This window comes from Myodes glareolus, chromosome X (genome assembly GCF_982192425.1).
Source record: "Myodes glareolus chromosome X, mMyoGla1.1, whole genome shotgun sequence".
In the NCBI taxonomy this organism is placed as follows: Eukaryota; Metazoa; Chordata; class Mammalia; order Rodentia; family Cricetidae; genus Myodes; species Myodes glareolus.
Genome location: NC_142053.1, coordinates 27,063,183 through 27,087,719, shown reverse-complemented (window position 1 = coordinate 27,087,719; position 24,537 = coordinate 27,063,183). Strand labels below are relative to the sequence as shown.

Sequence of the window (24,537 nt, the reverse complement as noted above, 5' to 3'; positions counted from 1 at the left end):
CGTACTTTAGGGCAGTGATCATGTCTACATTTTTATTTATGTATTTTATAATATTTAGATTTTATTTATTTGTGTTGTTTAAATTATTTATTATTTATAATGTGTGTGATAGGTCTGTATTATTATAGGTACATGTATGCAGATGAGGGGACAATTTTGCAGAGTAGTTCTCTCTTTCTATCTTTTTCAGGCTGGGTTTCTCTTGCTTCCAGATGATCGTCCTGTCTTCAGTTCCCATCTTGCCCTAGGAGTGTTTGGTTTTTTCATCTGACATTTTACATAATCATCAGGCTTATATAGATAATTCTTTCACTTGCTGATCCATCTCCTCCATGCTGCTCCCACTTATTTTTTTAAGTTACTTTAAAAATATTCTTCTTTTATTTTTGAAATTCTAATCCAATTATATCATTTCCCCCTTCTCTCTCTCCAAACTCTCTCATATAACCTTCCTTGTTCTCTTTGAAATTCATATTCCTAAATGTAACCTGCTTGGTCTGTATGATGTTACTTGCATGTATGTTTTCATGGTGACTCTTTGGTATTAGAAAACCAGTCGGTGTACTCTTCCATGGGGAAGACTGTTCCTTCAACTCTCAGTATTCCTTAGTTGCTTGTATCTCTTTATGTAAGGTTGAGGCCTCATACTTGTTCCTGTCCATTTTGGTTGCTTGTTGTTGTCCTTGTTCAGCTTATGGTGAGACTTCATGGGTGTAGCTTCTAACACTCCTAGGATACACAGTCTTACAACAAACTTCCTGTTATCCTGGATCCTACAATTTTTTCTATCCCTATTTCTACAGTGTTCCCTGAACTTTAGGTGCAGGAGTTGCTTTGTAGATGCATTCAGTGGGACTGGGTTCCATGACTGTATTTGTTTGGTTGTGCTTTTCTGTTATGCCTTCTGTTGCAAAGAGTTTTATTGATGAAAGGTGATGACTGCATTTATCTCTGTATAAAGACAAATGTTTAGCGTATTGATGGGGAACCCCCTTCAGCCAGTGACCTTTGAGAGGCTGGACCAGGTTGAAGCGCAGCCTTTTAGTACCCCAAAGCCATGCCTCAACCTTGTCCAGCCTCTCAAAGACCATTGGCTGAAGGAGGTTCCCCACTTCCTCTGCCTTTTGTCTAAATAAGAGAGTTCAGAACCCAATACAAAACTGTATACAATAAGAACAGATATTAAGTATAAAATTAGAATTATAACCATCATAAACAATATTAAGCAAGGAACATATGCTAAATATTTCAATAATTATTCTATCTTAAGGAGTCTAAGTCTTATATTAGAAATCGCTTGGCTAGAACATAAGAGGACAGTAACTGTGACTATCTAATCTTCAACCACATAGAAGGTCTGAGAAGTGAGATAATATTACTTAAATAGGCAGGAAGTGCAATCAAGTTGCTTCCAAAATGTGCAGTAGATGACAGAGATAACTGGCTACCTGAGCAATCACCTAAAGTCTCATTTGCAATGTTGAAACAACCAACTTTGGCTAAGGCCTAAAGTAACTGACAGACCTTTTTCACAGGCAGAAAAGATTTTCAAAGCCATCTTACCCTGTCTTGGCAAAGCTTGGCACTCTTTTTTCTTGTATCCTGCTTGTCCAGTCTGGACACCATGTATTTTGTCAGTGGTCAAGGCAAGGGCAGTTTCTTGCCTAAAGGCCAGTTTTGCCAAGAAGAAAACAAGCTCCAAGTGGAGTGTCTTTGGTGTTCAACATTCTCATGGGAATAGATCAGTGTTGTCAGGAGCAGTCATACCTCACGTCAACAGAACCCTAAGTTATTTAAATGCTATGTTCTACAGTTCCTTGAAGTGTTTGAAGATTACTTATCCTTGCAGAATATAATCTCTATGTATCTAAAGAACCTGATTAGTCTGTGACAAACATGAATGAATACTGACCTATAATATTTAATACCTGTATATCTTAAAGACTAAGACCTCATATTAGAATATTAAACAGTCTTTAAACAACTGTGCAGTAAATGAGAACAATGACCTCAAAGTGTAAACAATGTGTAAGTATCTTGATCCAAGGTAGAAATATATAATGCAATATGATAAATATATCCTAAGATTGTATCAGTATGCAAAATGTCTTAAACAGAGGTAGAAACATACAATCTGACAAGGTAACTTTGCATAGGTATACAAACATTGTAAACAGAAATAGGAATATATTCAATATAACAAATATAATTTGAACTTGTATTAATATACAAAATCTGTACCAATGTAAATGGTCCATAAATAATAGCTCACAAGTATTCACATTATTACTCACTATTATTATTAGTGTGAGTAAGCTCACACTAATCTACCTATTATCCCATTCAATTTTCTGTAACATGAGGGCCGACTTGTTGGGGTTTCTGTCCCGCCTGGTACCCCACAGCCAGCAAGTTCCAAAGAAAATCACACAAAGTCTACATTAGGTTATAAACTGATTGGACCATTAGGTCAGGCTACTTATTAGCTCTTATAACTTATGTTACCCCATTATCCTTATCTACGTTAGCCACATGGCTCAGTACCTTTCTCAGCTGGGCAGGTTACATCCTGCCTCTTCTGTGGTCTGCACAGGAGTGGCGGAGGGAGCTTCCTCCTTCCTAGCCTTTTCCTGTTCTCATTGCCCTGCCTCTACTTCCTGTCTGGTTGACCCACCTATACTTCCTGCCTGACCAATCAGTGTTTTATTAAAATACATGATTGACAGAATACAGATAATTCTCCCACACCAATTTTCCTCTTTTTTTCAGGCTACATAATTTCCATCCCAACCCCCAACCCTAATCCAGTAATAATCAACCCCCAAATGATATCCTTAACCCTGAGGACGAACTTTGTTGGGAGAAGGGATGTTGTCTTCTAAAATTACTCCCAGCTGTCATGGGAGCGATGCTCTTTCTATGGAATCCTGTAAAACTAAAATTATGGTTAAGTTTCAAGATTACTGTCTGGTATAATTACAAATGGTCTCTGAGTAGTCAATAGGGTTTAAGGATTATAATGTTTTAGTAAAGTAGTAGTTGTAATTTTCCTCCACGAATCATGACTTTCACTGGCCCTGGGTAGTTGGCTAGGTTTCCGTATCACAAGATTTCCCTCTTGTTGAGCAGGCTTTAAGTCTAGTTAGAGGACTATTGGTTACCAACAAGCAGTGCATCCCACTACTGCAGTTTGCTGCCATGTTAGTAGTTGTGGTTCATAGATGTCATAGCTGGGTAGTACTTTTGGTTGCTTCCCTCCTTTGAAAACTTTAGGGCACCACTTAATACTATGAAATTTGGTCTTCAGTAAGAAGACATTCAGGTCAGGTTTAGCTCAAGTATTCTAGGCCTTGTGTGTGAAGTGCATAGTATCTTCAGCAAGAAACTTAACTTCCACCTCTGGGTTTGGGCAATAATGAAGGGCAATAGCAATAGCCTGTAATGTTTCAGGAGTCTCTCGGACAACTGCCTAAGAGCTCAAAAGAGGGCTTCTCATGCCAGTCACTGGGGTTTTTGTTAGGTGGATTTGGGCACTTAGAAGGAGCATTGTCAGCCTAGATAAAATTTTTCATTTAAACTCTATAGATATAATACACTGATTTACGTGTATTATAGGTTTGTTTTTTAGTAGATAATAATATGATTTATGACATGGCTTCTCAGCTGTCTTAGCTGTCCTGGAACTAACTCTGTAGACCAGACTGACATTGAACTCACAGAAATTGTCTTGCCTCTGCTTCCTAAGTAGTGGGATTAAAGGCATGCAACACCATTGCCCAGCTAATTATATGATTTTTAAACCTGGCTTTAGTTAAATTCTATGTAAATTTGATTGCATGTGTTTATCCCTTCCTAATCCCATTCAATTATAAAAAGCAAATAAAAAATCAAGTCGGAGAGAATACAGTAGATGCACGGAGCTGGTTAAAACTATTTTGAACAAATTAAGTTACAGCTTAAATGAACTCCCTTTCTCTCCTTATGAGAAAAACGAACTAATTCTTTCTGTGGAAATTCTAATATCTCTGGACTTGGGAGCCCTTGGTCTGTGAGAAGCAAGAACAAATCAAGAGATTTAAAACATGGGCTTATTAAAAGCCTTTATGGTAAGTGGCTAGAGTTCCATATCCTATCATGCAAAGTTCTGCTTTTAAGGAAATGGAAGAGTCTGCTTTTGAATTTTAATGGGCAACCCCAGGCCGAGATCTGTGTGCTAGTGTGAAGCAGGGTATTGGTTGGAGGAGGAGGGCTGCATCACACTGCTGCAAGGACCTAAATGGATGTGACTTACATATATCTTGATTGCAATCTCTATTTAGTGTGCTGAGTGACTCTGGCATGCATACCATGCCCGACAAGGAAAAGTCGCTAAGGCTGTCATCCAAATGAGTTGTACTGATACTGAGTATTTCTTACTTGACTTACAATGGATGTGTCAATTGTTTTTAGGAAAGGGCTGATACGTACTGGTTGGGCCATAACCCACTTTTGTCTAGCTGAGCAAATAAGCCCCCCTCTTTTTCTTTGCTGTGCGGAGATCCGCTTGTCTCGCTGCTGCTCCCGATCGTTTCTGTCTGTAATTCCTTAGTACATTTCACTTTGTGCAACTCTGGAGCTGTCTGCCTCTTTTTTGTATGACATCATATTTAACCTTTGTTGTTTGATCTCATATTGTTTCGTAGATCACACACTTTGAATTGTTCTAACAAAATCCCAAACAGGGTTAATTTATGCAGAAAAGAAAAATACTTCTATTCTGCAGAGTAGACATTCAGAATCAAGGTGCCAGGCTCTTCGTGCTTTATCATCCTGTGGGAGACGATGAATAGGAGAAGAGAACGTAAGAGTGAGTGCACACATATAAAAGGAAGCCAAAAGCTGGTGAGATTGCCCCGCAGATAAAGGCTCTTGCTGCCAAGTTGTATGACGTGAATTCAATCATGGGTAGTACAGGGTAGAAGAGCACTGACTCCCACAAAGTTGACCTCTGACTTCTGTGTGCACACCATCACATGTGCCTCTCCTGAGACCAAATTCAAAAACAAGCAAACAAACAAATGAAGCATATCCTTTTATAGGAACCCACTCTACAAGACGATCACGAATAAGGGTGTTGTCTCCATGATCCAAACATCTAATAAACCTGAACGCCTCCCAGCACTGCCACAGTAGGGGTAAAGTTTTCCAACATAGTGTTCCAGAGTTGGGCACTGCCAAGTGACAGGAAGGATTACAAATAGGTTTGAATGCTTAGCTTCAGGACACTATAGTTTTTGCCTAATTTAATTAGTATAGCAGAGCTTTATTACTCATCTCATCCTTCTAGAGTCCTAGTAGCAATCTAGGTACATTTAGTATTTTACTGCTTTATCATATCTCCTTTAAAACATGCCATTGAGCCTGAACAAAACACAAACCTTAGAATGTAGTAGTAACAAAGAGTTCCACAATAGCCCAGAATGGAGTATAACAAAGGTTTACTTATTTAGGGATGAGCTCACAGTAAGGGTAGCGATCCTCAGTCTCTGTACGCTGGGAACTGGGAGCTGAATCCAGCAGACTAAAAGGGCCATGCGTGCTTTTCACCTGCACTTATAGTACATGAGACCACACCGATCTTAAAGGCTATTAGCTGAAGGAGTTCCCACAATATTAGAACATCTCAAAATCCTCTCAGCATTTAGCCTGTGAACAGTGCCATCCCTGGGCAGGTAGGCCAGGACTCTGCCTAGAAATTAGAAATTTAGCTAAGAAAGCGTGGAAGAGTAAACCAGAGAACAACATTCCTGTATGGTTTCTGCTTCAGTATCCTTTTCTGGGGTCTTGTCTTGAGTTCCTGCCTGGATTTCCCTCTATGAGAGATTATAACCTGTATGCCAAGAAAACCTTTCCTTTCTTGCAGTTAGTTATGTTCAGTGTTTTATCATAGCAGTAACAACAGTATAATAACAGTAACAGCAGGTGGCAAGAGCCTATCCTAGAGCTGGAAACGCGACATATTTTGTTTCTGAATACAGGGCCACTATCATGGAAAGGGCAGGAAGTTTTTCTCAGGACTCGTTTTCATAGTGTCAGAAGATGCTGTGGCAGAAGTTGGGAGAGAAAAAGCTCTCATGGTATTTCCATCCTTTGGACCTTGCATACCAGCTTGTGAGGCAAAGGGTGCTTGGTGGTTCTGAAAACAGGTGATTATTAACTGTCCACTTAAAAGGAACATCCACAACACTGTTTCCAATGATCCAGTATTATTACTGAAGGGCAGAAAGAGTGTAAGAGCCATATGGAAAACCACGAAATGTATGATAGACAAGACATAAGTGCAGCGCTTGAAATCACAAGAGCTGCATCTGACTGTATATAGGGTCTAGGTAAGACTCGGCCTGTAAGCTTTCAGTCACAGATGGGGAAAGTACTACTGGGGGGCAGCTAATGACACTGCAGGGGTACTGGAGGAGTGCGTGTCCTTGTCTTTAGTGAAGTAGGCACCGGTGAATCGTTCATGCTGCAGTGGATAGCTTCACGTCCATAACTGTAGGAGTGGAACTCTTTTAATTCAGTAGGACACACACACAGGCACACACAGTTGCACACACTTAAACATGCAACACATATACATGCACACACACATATGCACACACACATGCATGCACACACACACAGACAGACAGACAGACACACACACACACACACACACACACACACACACACACCAAAGACAGGCCAAGCAATGGAGACTTGGTTGGATGATGATGTATAATGAAGATTTGAGATGGGTAGAAAAAGTATAGTGATAAGAGGAAACATAATATATTATATGCATGTATTAAACTGTCAAAGTATACATAAATTTATAAAAATAAACAGACAATAAAAAGGTTTTATATAAAGGGTAAATACAAAGTCATTTGGCTTTGAGATGCTTTAAATTTGTAGTTTCACTTAAGGTCCTTGATTACATGCAACAATGTGATTATAAGCATAAAGCATGATAGAACATAAATATACATACTATTTAGTCTTTTCATTTGTTTCCCTTTTCAAATTTATATAAAAATGTCTAACAGTATATTTTTCTATCACTCCTATTCCATAAAAAAATAAACTGAAAGAGCACTAGAGATAGATGAAGAGCCCCCTTGCACTCTGTAATCATTTTTTCTGTAAATTTTCATAGCAGACATTTTTTGCAAAGAAAGCTGCTTGTAACACATTGTTATCCTTCTGATGTGATAATTTGACTTTATTAACAAGGAACACTAAAGTAAAATATGCATTTTGCTTTCCAATATGCTCAAAGAAAGTATAATTTATATATACATAATATTGTTATATATACTAATGTATAACATGTTATATATACTATGCTAATATATAACATGTAGGATGTTATATTAATATATGTATAATGTCTTATTAATATGTAAATTATATAGCATTATATATAATTTCTATATTTTTCTTTTTAAATTTTTTAAAAAAGAAGACAAACTATCTTTTAAAATTATACATACCAATCCAAGTTATATATTAATTAATATGTGTATAATGGTATATTTATATTAATATATAAATTATATAGCATTATATATAATATTTATCTTTCTAATTGACATTATTACAAAGAAACAGACTTAGGTGTAATTCAGTTTACTAAAACAAGATAACCATGAAACCAATTCCATTCATTTCAAGAAAAACAAAATTGCTACTTAGTGTTTAACCCCTAAGATTTAAGATGTTCTAAATTTCTGGCCTGTATTTTGTGCAAACCCCTGTGCTTCTCAGACTCTGAGTGTCCACATCACCATGGGAATTGATGCTGTGTTTGTATAGCGAATATTTGCCCCCACCCTTTGCTTTTCATTTCTTTTATCTAACCTAACTTCCCACAGACTTCTCAAGCCTACTGAATCTGTTTTTATGTATCTTCAATTCCTGTATATACATTGACTGTCTATAGACACTTGCTCGCTAATGGCTTTACATGGAATTATCAATACATTTTCAGTAACTATCTAATGATTTGCCATTGGGTTATCAATATATTCTGACTATTGAACTTTGTAATATGATTCAGTTTCATAATTTTCACATGTTGTATTATGGACACCAGATACATGGATTTACATTATAAAACTTTCCTAAATTTTAAAAATAGCACTATTGTGAATTTTGTCTTCTTTTCTTCCTGAATAGGTCTATTGAGCTCTGAGAGGTGATGGATATTCTACACAGAGGAGAATTAGTTGCTGCGATACTCCGCAACCGGTATTTATGGAAACAATTTACTTTATAAGTTGTATGATTTCTCTATTTTATATGCTTAGCATAGAAGGTCCTCAATAAATACTTATTCAGTGCCTAGCTTAAAATAGGAATTAATTTTTAAATAAGTAAATAAGAGAATAGCTAAGTGATCAGATACATAAGGAGTGTTGTTGACACTGTGTTCTGAGCTAATGATAAATAGCGTTCCTAGAAAACACACTGGATACAAAGTGTGAACAGCTGGCATACAGTCACTGGAGATTATGATTTCAAATTTTAGTTTTAAAAGCATTATCTGTGAATAAATACAATCATAGCTTCATAGTAAAAATCCCAATAATATTTTTAAATAGTACTTCCCTGTGATTATACAGATATTTCTGTCACTAAAAATCCAGTTATATGCTTTCCAGGGAATTACTGTGAGCCATTAGAGTGCTCCAAGGCAGGTTAAGAATTTAAATTAATGGTTTAAAGAAAAACAGACTTGTTTATGCATGTGTAAAAGAACGTTTCTCCTTCCTTGTAGTTTGACTGCAGAGTTTGGGTGAAGCTTTGGAAATAGCATGTCCCACAGAGTTCTCTGTGTTCTGGTTATTATGCATGGTAGGAGTCTTGAGGAATGTTCTTATCTGTTCTTAACTTCAATTTCATCCTCTGTGAAGTGGGGCCAGTAATGCCTCCATTGCAAGCTGTAGTATGATATGTGTATGTTTGTAATGTGTGTGAGGGAAAAGAGGGAAGGCACAGTTGGCAGCAGGCTTTACAAGTAGTAAGTGCTCTGGAAGTGCTAGTATTATTGAAATTTCAGTTTGGGACTTTAGTTATTAAAATGTGGCACAGTCATACAGTGGACATCATTTCCATTAATAATAGATGCATATATAACTGGAGTCCTGTAAGTTTATAATGGAGGTGAAAAACCCTGTGTAGTCACCCTAGCAACACAGGACAGTTCATTAGGTGTGTATTTGTGAAGACAGTGATAGAAATGAACCTATTTTTCTGCATGTTGTATACAAGTTCACCTTATAGTTGTGTGGAAGATATAATTAATAATGATAATAAATGACTAAGTTACTGAATTGTGTGTTCTTATGCTAAATACTTTTAATATTTTAGATTGTGATCTTATTCATATAAAAATGTTTGCTATACAATAGTATACTGTGTTACAGTGACATTAACCTCATGTGGAATATTTTTACAATGTCTCTAATATCTGCCATCTAAGTTTGTGTAAATGTGTGGAGTTACTATATGTATGTACACAGTGATAAACTTACCTAATGATTTATTTCACAGAACATATCCCTGTCATTAAGTGAGTCATAATGAATTTGTGATTCTGAATTCTGAGATATTTTAAAATACAGTTGAATTGTAAGACAAAAAATGGGAATGGTTAAGGCAGAAGTGGATCATATATAAAGTCATGGCTATTTGATATATAGTATGTAATGGGTTTTACATAACAATCTTATTAAGTAATCATTTAAAGGATACTGATATATCAGGATGTGCTCTGTTATCATCTTTGGAAGGGTGTGGTACGAATCGGTACTGGGAGACTATAAGATATATTTGCTCAATAATGCAGAAATTAGTAAAATGATAAAAGTAATTTGTGGTCATCTTTGGTGAAAAGTCAGAGAAGACTCCCACCAAAGAAGCAGGTAGGGTAAGTTCAGATGTCACCTTTCCCTTCCCTCCTCCAAATCAATCCCCCCAGCTCCCCCCCAGCCCTATAGCAGACCACCTACTGCGGCCTTCTATCCTCTTCCCCTATTTTCAGTGGATCAAACAGATCTTCCCCTCCAAACTTCCTCCCTGACCCCGCACTCAATTCTTTATCGCAGCCTCCAGCTCCGGCATGTATTCCTGGGAACCAGCAGGCACTGTGGATCATCACTGCTCCTTCCTCACTCCAGATCTCATATGCCACTCTCCCCCCAACTCTGTAGCAGACCACCTGTTGCAGCCTTCCTCTTCCCACTGCCTCCCGCTCCAGTGGATCACACAGATCTGCTCCAAACTTCCTACCAGTTCACCCTGTTAGCTCAGCCCCCACTCCAGCTGGCATTCCCTAGGAACTTACCAGCTAAACCTGCCAAAGAAGCAGTATGTCAGCTAACCAGGTAGCACACTTCAGATCTTCACTCTCCCTCCTCTCCTCCACATCCGATCCTTCAGTTGCGCTCCCAGCTCTGTAACTGACTACCTCTTGTGACTTCTCATGTTCTGCCCCCTTACTAGGTGACTGAGCAGATCCTGGTAAATACCATAAAAGGCATGAACGTGGCCTGAATTTTATGTTGAATCTGATTAATTAATAATGCTACTGTATAAGAGGAAACCATTTTGTAAGTTCAATTCTCAGATCAGTGTTGCTGTCATTGGCCTGGTACCTGAATGGGAAGGTGAGGGAAATCTGCTTGAGCTCGGGAAGCTGATGTTAGGATCCCTAGCTGATAACATAGTGACTTCATTTCTCTAGCTTATAGCTTTTCTTGTTATAAATATGAGCACTTGGACCAAAAAAGGTAATTCTGTTTACAAAAAAACTCATTCAGAACCTAGAAAATGATGAACAGCTCCTCAGCTCATTTCAGAATGGTACGCAATTCAGACTCATCAAAACCTAAGGAAAAAAGGGACTTCTATACATATGCAAATTATGAAACAATTTTAAATTCTAAATAAAACCAGGCACACTATGGAATGTATGAAGAAGTTAACCCCTTTTATTAAGAAAGTTAGAATATTGAATAGAACTTATAAAATATGAAAATTATTCATACTAACATGCATCTTATACATTTATCTTGTGAGAAAAACATAAAATTCTGAAAATACTTGAAAAAATCAGATGTTTAAGAAAAAAGAACTCTTAAAAAGATAAAGGTACAAATTTTTCCTTTTATTATATAAAACTATTTTGTCTGAAATAATTCCAACATCATTGATGGTAAAACATAACAATTTAAGAAGGAGCAGAAAAGGCCATCACCACCATTATTTAATATAATATATACCTATAAGTTTAGTCCAGCATGACAAAAAAAAATAAATTGTCCCACACTATCGTCTCGCCAGCAAGAACCACGCGGGACACTAGGATTCTTCTGCAGAAAAGCTTTAATGCGTCCTGAGAGAGAGAGAGCATCAGCTAGCATGGCCGGGGACCCCTAAATGAGGGAACCCCTCCTTTATATAGGAAACAGTCCTTGCTTTGGACGTGTCACCCTTGGATTGGCCTGCTGCCCATTAGCCCAGGTGAAGCCTCGGGAGTAGGCGGGGACAGCAGTGAAAGTTACCGAGCGCATGTGCGTTCTCCTGGCGGTGAAACCGGATGCCAGCGCCATCTTGTAATGGAGCATGTGGATGCGGCCCTTCACAATAAATGACTTTGAATGCTAAATAATCATGCAAATAGTAGACGTTGATATTCAAAGGAATGAACCTGTGCCCTTATCTTGGGCCAGTCACAAAGATAAACCCCAGATGGATTAAAGACCTAAACTTAAGATGTGGGCTAATAAAATTCCTAGATGGAAATGTAGAAAAAGCCCTCTGTGATATTGTTTACACTGGCATTGATTTTGATGTAACATTAGAAGCTCAGGCAACAGAAGCAAAAATAAGCTAGTTGGAACCACACTACAAACTTCCGTATGGGGGGCTAGAAAGATGGCTCAGTGGTTAAAAGCACTTGCAGAAGGGCCAGGTTTGGTTGCCATTATCCATATGGTGACTTCCAAACAGTTGGATCCCAGTTCTGTGGGATCCAAGACCTTCTTCAAGCCTTCAAGGGCACTGGGCATTCATGTGGCACACATACATGTATGCATGCAAGCAAAAATACTCATATGCATAAAATAAAAAGAAAGAAATAGTTTTGCAACACACATTTGTATGACAAAGGAGTCAACAAAATGGGAAGATAGATTGTCAGAAAGTATTTATACACAAAGGATAAGTTTTAGAAAGAATGTAGATATTATAAGCAAGCCAGTGTATTACACTGGTGAAGATATATAGTCATAAGCCAGTGCAGAACACAGTATGTAGGTTCCTCAAAAAGCAATCCAGAGCTACCATGTGACTCAGAAATCTTCGTGTTTGGCATATGAGGAAGTGAAACATGCAACTTGTTGAAGGAAATATTTTACATCCATATTCATCATAGCATCATTCACTCTAACCAAGAGATGAAAAATTACCTTTAATATATAATGAAGAAATGACTTATTCTATACAAAATTTCAGTAGAATTGTGTCCAGCCTTTTTAAAAGGGATACAGCCATTTGCCACAACATGGATGAATCAGGAGACATTTTGCTAAGTGAAATGAGTCAAATGTCAATCTCACTATGGGATGTAAGGGAAAAAAAAACAACCAACCAGTCTCAGGGGCAGGGAGAAGGAAAAATGGGGTGAAGTAGGTCATGGGGTACAGATTTATACATAGGTAATTTGCAAAGATCTGGAGATGTGAAGCGCAGCTTGAGCATACTAATTGATATGGCAGTATTTGATGAAAATTTGCCAGGAGAGTAGATTTTAGGAGCTTTCACTAATGATGACAAATATGGAGTGTGCCAGAAATGTTAATTTACTTGACTATTAGTAATTGTTTCACTATGTCTACATGTACTAAATCACCATGATGCATACCTTAAATGCGTACCATAAAAGATCAAATAAACTTTCGAAGTGCATATATTAATATATCTATAAAAATTATGTAAGATTTTTAAAAAAGATTTATTTATTTATGGATACAAGTGTTTTCTGCATGTACATTTGTATACCAGAAGAAGATACTGTATTTAATGGGACTACTCCACCCTGTGGGTGCTGGGAATGGAACTTGGAACCTCTGGAAGAACAACTAATGCTCTTAACCACTGTGCCATCTCCTTAGCCCCAAGTTATACAAGATTCTTTAAAAATCAATAAACAACTAGAAAAGTAATTTATAAATAAAAATTGAAATAACAATACCTTTTATTTGTATTAGTAGTGGCTGCTTCAAAGATTCAATGAAAAACAACATTTCACACAAAATAACCACAAAGCATAAATATTTAGCAATAATCTCAGCTACAACTCACAGAACCTATGTGAACATGATTTTTAAATTCTCAGAAGTAAGGCAGAGCACTTACGTTGCAAGCCATGATCTAATTAGAAGACTAAAACTGCTGGTTAAATATAAATTCTCCCTAGATCATTGGATAGATTCTGTAGCTTTCTCTTAAGTTTAGGAAAATGCCTGCTGTTTACTTTCATCTTTCACTGCTGTTCAGGAGAGCATGCAAATCTGAAGCATATTCATGGAGCTATAAGGGAAAAAGTTAATGATTTTTGCTGTCAAGGGAAAAAAGAGGAGTGGAAGAGGTGGACAGAAGCCGAGTTAAGTGGGATGTGTGAAGCAATTGCTGTATTGCACTGTGTTGTGTTATATGGGTATGAATGTGCCACAAACTACTTACTGAAGCTTTCAAAAAGAGAACTGGCGCCTTGTGTAAGTTATTTGGGGAAGGAGGGTTGGAGATTTTGTGAGACCAACTGCCTACTGTTGCAGTCAAAGTGGGAAGTGAAAGAAGACAATGGATGGCAGTGGAGATGCAGGAATGGACTATGGTATATGTCGGCTAAGTCAGAAAGTACTCAATAGCCAATGGATTAGTCACACCCTACTCAGAATAATTTTGAAATTCATAGCATGGCAGTGCCACTAAGGCACTTGTTTCTGTCAGGATGCAACCTATTTTTCAATATGCACATCATATTTGATGCTCTCTGATCAGCCAGATGGTCCAGGAGAGTCTCTTGGCTTCTGAATAGTTGAATTCATTTATTATATGGTTTTTATTTTCACATTGGAGTAATTTGAGCTTGTTGATACCTATGAAATTGTTCATTGAACGGTTTCACAGCATGGATAACTTACCAAATGCATTTTATGTCATTTATAGTGGGGTTTGTGCTCAGTAAGTAGTGGGCAGGTACTCAATAAATACAGAAATTGGAGTACTGATGATCAGTCATTTGTTGCTAGTGATTTGTTTGGTTAGATAGTTTAAGATGGTTTTCATGTATTTCTTACAGTCAACCATCATTATAATTAAGAAACTAGATGCTGGCAATTTTAAGACATGAGATGACATAATTTAGTTTAGATTCTATAAATGGTCCCAGATTTGGTTTTTGTTTGTTTGTTTGTCTATTCTGTTTTCAATTATTTTTCACAATTTTTGCTATGGGTCCCAGCTCTTTTAACTGGTATATTATGTAGTCACTTCTTCCCCTACCCTGTTTCATTGCCATAACTAGAGTGTTTTGTCTAGTTAAACCTGGTTCCAGGATGCCTTACTGACATACTGAGACAGTAGGGAAATAGAATTTAAGGAACTTACCTAAATTATAAATTCTCACAAAATTTTAGTATTAGTGAGATTTATATTTTCATATTAATTTTCTAATTTTCAGGTTCCTAATTTCCTTTTCAAATAGAGCTTGTGAATTTAATTGCCTTATAGATAAGATTTAATTTTTGTATCAGTCCATTAAGGAGCAGTGGTTAGTTGCTCCTCTCTAATTTAGAGCTTTGCTTTGTGACTTTTCTTATGTTTGTGAACCTTTTTCACAAGGCCAGTATATTGAAATGTTTTGCTATTCCTTTAAATTTTATATGAGAAAATTTCTAATGCATGAAACATCTATGTTGACAATCATTTTGTAATAGTGTATGATGTCAGATGAACACAGGACTAGGAATGAAGTCCTGTGATGTTTAAAATAGTCAGCATTTATTATCTTCAAAGTGTGCACATCTGTAAAATATGAAGGCTGGCAATATTAGCCCCTCTTGAGTTAAAATTCAGAATCATACCTATGTATAAATATACCTATATATATTTAAGCTCATACATAGTGAGTCTAAATACAAACATATTTTATTAACTTTATAGTAAATGGATTTAATACAGTTGTTACTTAACAAAGATTTGGCCTATTACTTTTTTATGAATTATGTTTCTGAACCAGATGAAGATTTATTTGTGCATTTGATTATAAGTAGAGAATTCTCCTAGAGGAGGGATACTGAGACCATTCACTTTTCATACAGTTGGCTCATTTTGATTTAGAAATCTTGTGAATTTTGGTTATTTTCTATTATTGCCATAAGATCCTACAATAGACTCAAATTATTTTATTTTCCCATCACTGAAAAGCTGTATATTTGTATACAAATGGCATGTACATTTTAGGAATGTTTCATGTTTTATCATCTAGAGAAATTTTCCAGGACAAAATTTTTTGTCCTAAGGAGAAAAAAATGCTGCCAGACCTCTCTTTTTCTACATGTCTTACGTTATTCATAATTCAGATCATATTCTGCACATTCATCCTGTGCAGTCTCGTCCGCAGCCATCCTGTTCATCTTTGTCTGAGTGTTGATAACTTCATATAGCATGTCTAAGCTTTTTTTTCCTGAATCTCAGGCTAAAAGTTTATTATTCTCACTTTCTATCATTTGGAATGGTAGAGTGCATTATGTAACACATATTTATTGTTTATTATTACTATATTATGTAACACAGGGAAAAGGAAAACGTATATATTCAAGGCCTACAAAGTAGCCTAAGACAGTCTTTATTAAGGCTTCAATGTATGTTCATTCTAGTCTTTGGTGCACTTTTGTATGTCACCCAATTATAGTAATAGAATGGGGTCTGTTGTAGTGATTGATTAGGAGCAGGGGCTATTACCACATTCAACTCAAGTCCTACTTCCTACTAGCTGTGTAAAGTATGGGAGGTGCCTTCACTTCTCTAATTCTGTTTCATCTCTAAACTAATATCACACTGTATAGGATATGTGTATATGTGTACATCTATGTGTATATATACATACATACATACAATATACATACATACATGCATACATATGTGTGGATTAAATAGAATATATCTAAGACAGTTAAATTACTGCATGTAGTGAATATTTAATAATAGAAACACTGTTTTGTTATACTGCATATTGTACCTGTATCTCCTAGTTAATATCATTAAAATGTTCACATGCCAATTAAATCTTGTAGTACACAAAATAGATAAATGTTCTAAACTATTACATGGTAAAGATAAGTTCTTAATACTAATTTTTAGGTTTGAAGTGTTACTAGTTTCAGATGTCATAATTTCTCATTTTGCTTTTCTTCTGTTATTGATTTTGTTGTGCACTGTGATACCTATAGCTATGGTTTGCACGTAGATTGCTCAACTAACCTTCCAAAAAAGTAAATGAATTAAGCCTCAAACCCCCATCCTCTTGGACACTAGCCCCAACCCTGTCTTAGAATTAGCCACTAGTGATTATAGAGCCTTAAATAAGTATAAAGTTCTTCTGGGGCAAGGTGGCTACTTTTAAGCTTTCCCGGTATTGACAGTTAGGAAACCTCTGAGTTTCTACATTCCTGTTCATTCAATCTAACCAATTCTTTCAACATCAACGACACTTCAGTGACACTTGGTTCAGCCTTGTGCATCCTTCTAATTTGTACTGTAATGACAATTTCAGTGTTCAACCTGAAAGTCTGCTGTCAGTTGGCTTACAAATGACCACTAGCTCTTGCTTCATAAATATATCTACAGTCTACAGGAGTCATAGGGTCATTTCTCATTCATGTCCCATAACACCAGTCTTGCTCAGAATACAAAGGATTCCTAGAGTCATCTTTGAAATGCAGTCATCCAATAGGATGCTTTTCAGTGGTAATACTCTGCCATGCCAGTTAACGAAGGTCTGTAGTACAGTATAAAAATGTACCATTTGATATTTCCTGGGAAATCTAATTTTAGTGTTTATAAAGATTGTCTAGCCTTTTTCTGAAATTATATTTACTTGGTGGCTCCCTAAAACCTACTGATTCGGTGAAACCGTGGAAATGAATGCTTGCGGATCTATATACATTGTTTAAAATGCTTGACTTGAGGTTTGTTTCGAAATCTAAATTCATTTTGGGTTTCTGAAAGCTAATAAGATTCATATCCTGTCTTCTATATAATAGGAGGCCTGGAAGGGTTTGCTATGATGTGTCCCTATCAGCTACTGTGATGTCTCTAGGTGTGATTTAGGGACCCCATACACTGAGAGAAGCATGTGGCTAGCCTCATGCCAGGTCAAGTCAGGATTCACTGTCAGCTAAGTTCAGATCAGCTCAGATTCTGATACCAAATAAATTACAAGAAATAAATTATCGTTTGACTTCCATGGGTCTCAACTTCCATTGTTGGCACCATAGATGACAAATGAATGAAATCACAAAATATAAAGGTGTCTGCAACTAATAGGGTGCTATAAAGAGGCAAGATGATATTTTGTTTATTACATAGATGGTTTCCCCTTTTATGTGCTTAATATTTTAGTTACCATTTATTTTAAAAGCCTTGTTGTACACTCAATGATGCCTATAACCCAATAAAACTTATTAAAAATACAGAGAATTATTAGATGGGGTTGAATGTACTGGGTGCTAAAATAGGTGAGAAAAATCAAACTAAAGTAAACCTGATAAATAAAATTTAATTATGGCCTCAAGATCCATGGTTTAGTTACATGGAGAGCCACTTGATCTTGAAGGATCTAATCTGTTATCTGCTAAATGGCTGTGATGTTCATGGAACTTATGCTAGGCACTTTACATATATTATCATATTAACTCTTATATTTATTTTATAATCATTTTATTCTCTTGGGATGATTTTCAAAATACTTTGTTTGTGGACAGATTTGTGTTTGTTTTTGAACAAACTTAAGTTGTGTGAATCATTGGCAATACAATCTTCACATAGAAAATTTAACTTTTAATGTAGCTTATCAATTTTATACTACTTGTATGTATTAATGGATACTTGCATCCTAAAGTGCTTTAAATATCATTTTACTTCAGAAGAAGGATAAATGCAAAGATTTTTATGATAGTCTGTATGTCTTAAGAATTAAATTATACTTGCCATTAGACGAAGAATATTCTAGAGGATGACATGCTTGGTTATATATAGAAAGAAATGGAGCATACAGTTTAAAGTAGTGATTATTATTTGAACCAAAGTATCCTGTTAAATGAAAGGATGACTGCATTCTCTTAAGTGGAAATTATTACAAATTTAAATGAATGTGTATCCTTCCTTTAGTATTTGCCTATAGCTTGGTTTTATATACAGTGCCCACCAGACTTAACTTTTCTCAGGGGATGTTAAGGACATTTGTCAGAAAGCTTTCTTTAGCACCCCCCCCCGTGTGTGTGTGTAAGAGAGAGAGAGAGAGAGAGAGAGAGAGAGAGAGAGAGACAGAGACAGAGATAGACAGAGACACAGAGAGAGGGGGGAATCCATGCATTGTTAGTATTGCTAGTTTGAAGATAAGTTTTAAACTTTTTGGGGGGGGCAATTCAATATCTGAGGATAAGATCCTATTAGGTCAGAGATTTCTAGAGGGTGCTGTGTTTTGTACTGGATATACAAAGCACAATTTGAATAGAGTATTTATTTTAATGATTGCTAGAAAAAGAAAATCATGCTGTATCACACTTATCACTTAATGGTTGTTATTGTTTAAATCAAGACTAGGACAGATACCATTACCTCCTTCAGACCAGGGCATTACTAGTGCAATGCTCTGGCATGCTCAAGGATGTATTTCTGCATTGTTTACATGGATACTTCAAACCCTCCTTTATTAGAAGAAACAAAGAAGTCTTTATAATATACATAATGGTGAAGTGGGTAATCTGTGGTTTTTTTCTGTTTTATTTTTTGAAGTCATCATGATTCAGTAAATAAAAATTGAATTTAAAAAAAACAGTTCTATGCAGTGAGGGTTATGGTAATATTAAGGAATGGTTGTAATGAACTTAGTGATGTATCATTTGATTGTATATGGAGACAACATTAGTTATGTGTTCAAATTATTTGTTGCTGTTATAGAATAATAAATTTTATGCAAAAGAAGTATTCTATAAATACAATGAAATAATTTGAAATTTATGTTTTATATGCATAATGGGAATAATTTTTTCTTTGCATGTTATATGTATAGAAACACATTTTGTTGTGAAAATTTTCCATGACAGTGCTTCTTTGAAACATACAAAAACACAAAAAAGTCTACCCAAAACCTATCCAAGAGGTTCAGTCTTTTAATGGTCATTGGTGTGGGAGAATTGTCTGTATTCTGTCAATCATATTTTAATAAAACGCTGATTGGACAGGCAGGCAGGATAGGCGGAAAAGCCAGACAGGAAGTAGAGGTTGAGCAAAGAGACTGGGAGTATTCTGGAAAGCAGGAAGCTTCCTCTGCCAGTTCTGCCCAGACCACCGGAGAGGAAGATGTAAGCTGCCCCCCCCCCCGGAAAAGGTACTGAGCCATGTGCTAATGTAGATAAGGATAATGGGGTAACATAAGTTATAAGAGCTAATAAGTAGCCTGACCTAATGGGCCAATCAGCTTTATAACTTATAGAGATCTCTGTGTGATTGATTTTCTCTGGGACTTGCCAGTTGTGGGGTGCCGGGTGGGAACAGATACCCCAACAAGCCAGCTCTTCTTGTTATATATGGCGCCCACGTGGATAACTGAATCCACAGAAAGCTTGAGAAAGCTTGGAAAAGAATAGAGTACAGCATGTTTTCTTGGTAGGTGAACACAGTTTTATATGGTAAAGCGAATGATTAGAGGTCTTGGGGCCGAAACGATCTCAACCTATTCTCAAACTTTAAATTGATAAGAAGCCCAGATTGCTGGCGTGGAGCCGGGTGCATGGAATGCGAATGCCTACAGCAATTTCTCGGGTCTACTTTGCTTGCTAGAGGCAAACAAGGCTCTCATCTAAGAGAGGCTTCCTGACTCAACTTTAGCTGCAAAACCCTGCAGCTCTTTTAAGAGGTCCTGCCACGAAACACTTAAACAGTGTTGGTGAAAAGCTGAATGCATGCTTTTCGGTTTTCAGCCCTAGCAGGAAAAAAGCTGTGCTGTTTTAAAATGCCGGCCGTCCTGCCAGGGCAAACTCTGACTCTTTCAGGCAGGCAGTCTGACTGAGTGTGGTCTGTGAGCAGAATGCTGCAGCTTGCTTGCTGGCAAGGACCTTGAAGCACCACAGAGTTGTGGCAAGAAAAATGGCTCCAATGGTACCTCCACCATGAGGTTGGAAAGCTAAGGAATGGGCTGGATTCAGCTATCAAAGCCATGACACTAATATTCTCTTTAACAACTCATGTAGTCAGAAAAAGAGAGATATACAGTAAAGAGAGATTCAAAGATGAGGAAAACCTCTAAATGGTTTACTATGTGTTGAAAATATATGCAGCCTAAAGGTTAAAGTTCTTAGAAGTAAAAAAGAAAAAAGGGAATAGTTGGGTGTGGTGGTACACACCTTTAATCCCAATGCCTGGGAGGCAGAGGCATATTGACCTCTGTGACTTCAAGGAGCAGAGGTACATTGACCTCTGTGACTTCAAGGTGTGATAGCACACACCTTTAAATCCAATGCCTGGGAGGTAGAGACAGAAGGATCTCTGTGAGTTCAAGGTGTGGTAGCATACACCTTTGAGCCCAGTGCTGGGCAGGCAGAGACAGAGGGATCTCTGTGAGTTCAAGGACAGTCTGGTCTACAGAGTTATTCCAGGATAAAGATGTATACAGAGAACCTGTCTCAAAAAGCCCAAAGTTAAAAGTAAAAATAAAAGAAATAGAGGTTGAAATAAAGCTGCATAAAGATGGAAAATGCACAGAGAATCTTGATACTGTATGCTATTATGCTCTCTTTGAATTGTTTGAATGCTGAGGAAGGAGAAACAGCTGCTAAAAGACTTTTGTTTATAAATGCTGCTGAACTAACCCAAGATAGGTATTTTGAAAATACTTTGGCTTCAAAACTGAAGTCAAAAAGTATGTTACTTTGGAGAAGAGATTTTGCTTTTGTTTCCACAGAAAATGAGAAGCTGTGGATTCATTCTGAGTTAAGAAAAATCAGGTTCGATAAAGGAAGACCACCTGAGAAATCCCCGGTAGGACCAGATGGCCCAGATGACAGAATTCTACATCCAGAACAGATTCAAGACTGCTGCCTGAGATGATCAAGACTCCCAGGATACTCCAGTCAGGACTTGATTATAACTCTAAATTTTCTTTAGGTCCCCATAAGATTAGCAGTGCCCCCAACCAGCAGGAAGTAGCCTGAAATACTTCGCCCACATTCCCAACAAATGGACTATGGGTATTTTCCTTTGTTTAAAAAAAAAGAGGGAAATGGTGTGGGAGAATTGTCTGTATTCTGTCAATCTTATTTTAATAAAACGCTGATTGGCCAGGCAGGCAGGATAGGTGGGAAAGCCAGACAGGAAGTAGAAGTGGAGCAAAGAGACTGGGAGTATTCTGGAAGCAGAAGCTCCCTCAGCCACTCCTGCGCAGCCCACCGAAGAGACAGGATGTAACCTGCCCAGCTGAGAAAGGTACTAAGCCGTGTGGCTAACATAGATAATGATAATGGGGTAACATAAGTTATAAGAGCTAATAAGTAGCCTGACCTAATGGGCCAATCATCTTTATAACTTATAGAGATCTCCGTGTGATTGATTTTCTCTGGGACTTGCTGGCTGTGGGGTACTGGGCAGGAACAGATACCCCAACAAGCCAGCCCTTGGTGTTACAGGTCATTGTAGTGTTACCTTATGAATTAGAAATACCATTTATAGGTATATCTCTGGAAGAATTGAAAACTCATTCTCAAACCAATGTATGCTCATGTGCAGGACATCCCTATTCACTATAGCCAAAATGTAGAAAGGGGTGATGGGAAGCAAGTCTTTCATGGTTATAAATTTTATCTGGGGGAATAAACTTATTTTGCAGCAATTTTGGTGAAATGACTCCACAACATTCTGAATACACTAGATGCCTCTAAAATGTTCACTGAAGTCATTAATTTTATTTCATATGAATGTTAGCTCAAAAAATAAACGACTATCAACAAAGATGCCTAACCAGTAGTGTGGTGTGTGTGGTACTGTGTGCAATGATATTAGGTTGATCACAAATATTACCTGTTATAGGAGCCATCTATCTCTTTTGATGAATTGTTTTTATCGAAGGTAAATTGTATGCATTTTCTAGTCACAATCATAGGACATTTTGTTTTAAAATGAGTGTTCAGTTTTAGTATTGATTTAAAACAAAAGTAAACAATAAAGTTTCCTCTGAGATGACAAATGGGGACGAGTCACAGATGACTGGGAAATGGAAACTTCAAGAAACGCTGTTCCTGTGCTCAAGGGAATTTAGTTTTAATGAGTACATATTGAACATTAGTTTAAGCTCATCAAAGTTGAACAAAGACATGATTTTTGCCTTTGGAGCTCTCATCCTAAGGTGAAAAGTCAGACTTATCAAGAATTCCAAGAATCTCAATGTGCCAAGTTCTTGAACAGAGGACAAAGTGGGTGCATAATATGGTACCTGTTTGGCTAGCAGTACGATACGGAGAAATAAACTGAAGTCGAAGAACCTCAGCTTAACTTAGGCACTGTTGCTATCTCTGTTAGAAGCCCCTTCTACCTCTCCCTGTTTCTTTATCAATAAACTGAATGTCATCTAGATTCATCCTTTCCTTTATCCCCTCACATATGGAGATAATACACCAGGGACTTAAGAATATATGACTTTTGGAGCTAGACTGCTTTGTTCCAAATTCTAGGTTCAGTATTTATATACTGTGTAACACTAGCCATATTGCTTTGTTATTCTGTCTTAGTTTTGTATTTTGGAAAGGATATTATCAAAATTTACATTATAAGAATATAGTAAATTCAGTGATCAAATAGGTGAAACATTTTTAATATTCTTTGGCACGTAGTAAGTGATAAATATTAGCTAATGAGACTTGTATATTCTATTCCATAAAAATCTCTTTGACTGTCTTCCAATACTGCTATCTTATTTTGACCTGATTTGGTCCCAGTTGGAATTGTGCCCTAACTAGTGTTGCATCCTCCTCCCTCTCTGCTCCCCTCTGACTTGATGCTTTACATGCTCTTGCGTATTTATAAATACTCAGGTTCGATGTCATCTCTGTCAAGCGTTCTCCAATTTCCTGCTCTAGTACAGTTAAGGCTATCTGTGGTTTGCTCATTTATTCCAGCTGAAGACTACTGCATTTACTTCACATCTCATGTCCCTTAGACCATTCTCACATTGAAAGTGGGGACCTGAATTTATTGGGTTGATGTAGCAGCCTAAGCACAGTCAGTCCCTGGTACAAAGTAGATGCTTATTGAATGCTTGAGTAGTTGAATTAAGGACTTCTGCCTGTAGGTGGTTGGCTTACAGTCTTTGTTTCTAATGCTGAAGTGAGCACACATAAGGAGAAGCAGCTATACATGCATGGTGAGTGCTGGAGCAGTTTATAAAAGGGCATTTGGTTACCTTTAGAATAACCAGATTTGAATATTTGAAACTCAAGAAAAGGCAAAACTTATGTGAAAACAGGAGGTCATCCACAATCTTTGCAAGAGATTTTTTGTTGTTGTTGTTGAAATTTTTCTCAAAGTTTACTTTCAAATCAGTTTTTTAACCATTGCATATCACATCTGTGATGGTGAAATGTGTATCCCAGATACAGTAACTTCAATTACTATAGTTAATCGGTGTGCGTAGTCAGTGTGCCCCTTGGACAGTACTAGCCCGAGACTCAGAGCCATGTAGAAACAACATCAGGAAAGATGTGCTTCACTTTGGACCAGAAGCCAGAGTTGTGGAGGAAGTTGAGCTGTGTTGTTTTTGTATGACCTTTTGAACATCCTGTTTCCCTGTTCTACAACACACTTTCTATCCTTGTCTTTCCTCTAAATTGTCAGATATACTACCCCCTTGCTCTATTTCACATTCATGGCTTCCTTTTCTATAATTGTTGTTACACATGTGTGTATATATGTGTATATTTCTAAATATATAACTGTGTTTATCTGTGTAGGCGTGTCTGAGTACCATGGCACACTTGTGGAGGTCAAATGACAACAACTGGGGGTCAGTTCACTGTGTGAATTGCCTTGAAAAAGAGGCTCCTACAATCATGTAGCTTGGTCTCTTAGTAAGACTTCTAACAGTGAGAGCAGGGCCTCTCCCTGGTGCTTAGCTGACTTTTGGTAACCTGTTCCCCATGCTGGATTACCTGGCCCTGCCTCAATGTAAGGGGAGGAACT

General features: G+C 37.1%; 1 protein-coding gene across 9 annotated transcripts in view; it reads left to right on the top strand.

Moving 5' to 3' along the window:
- The window catches only part of Klhl13 (kelch like family member 13), a 196,922-nt gene that overhangs the window by 94,855 nt on the left and 77,530 nt on the right, over nt 1-24,537 (top strand). For all 9 annotated transcript variants that reach the window (XM_087902656.1, XM_085684959.2, XM_048450376.3 and 6 more), the window contains one exon: nt 8,197-8,268. In XM_087902656.1, coding sequence (XP_087758782.1) covers nt 8,219-8,268 — 50 coding nt within the window. In that variant the 5' untranslated portion in view covers nt 8,197-8,218. The remainder of the gene's footprint in view (nt 1-8,196; nt 8,269-24,537) is intronic.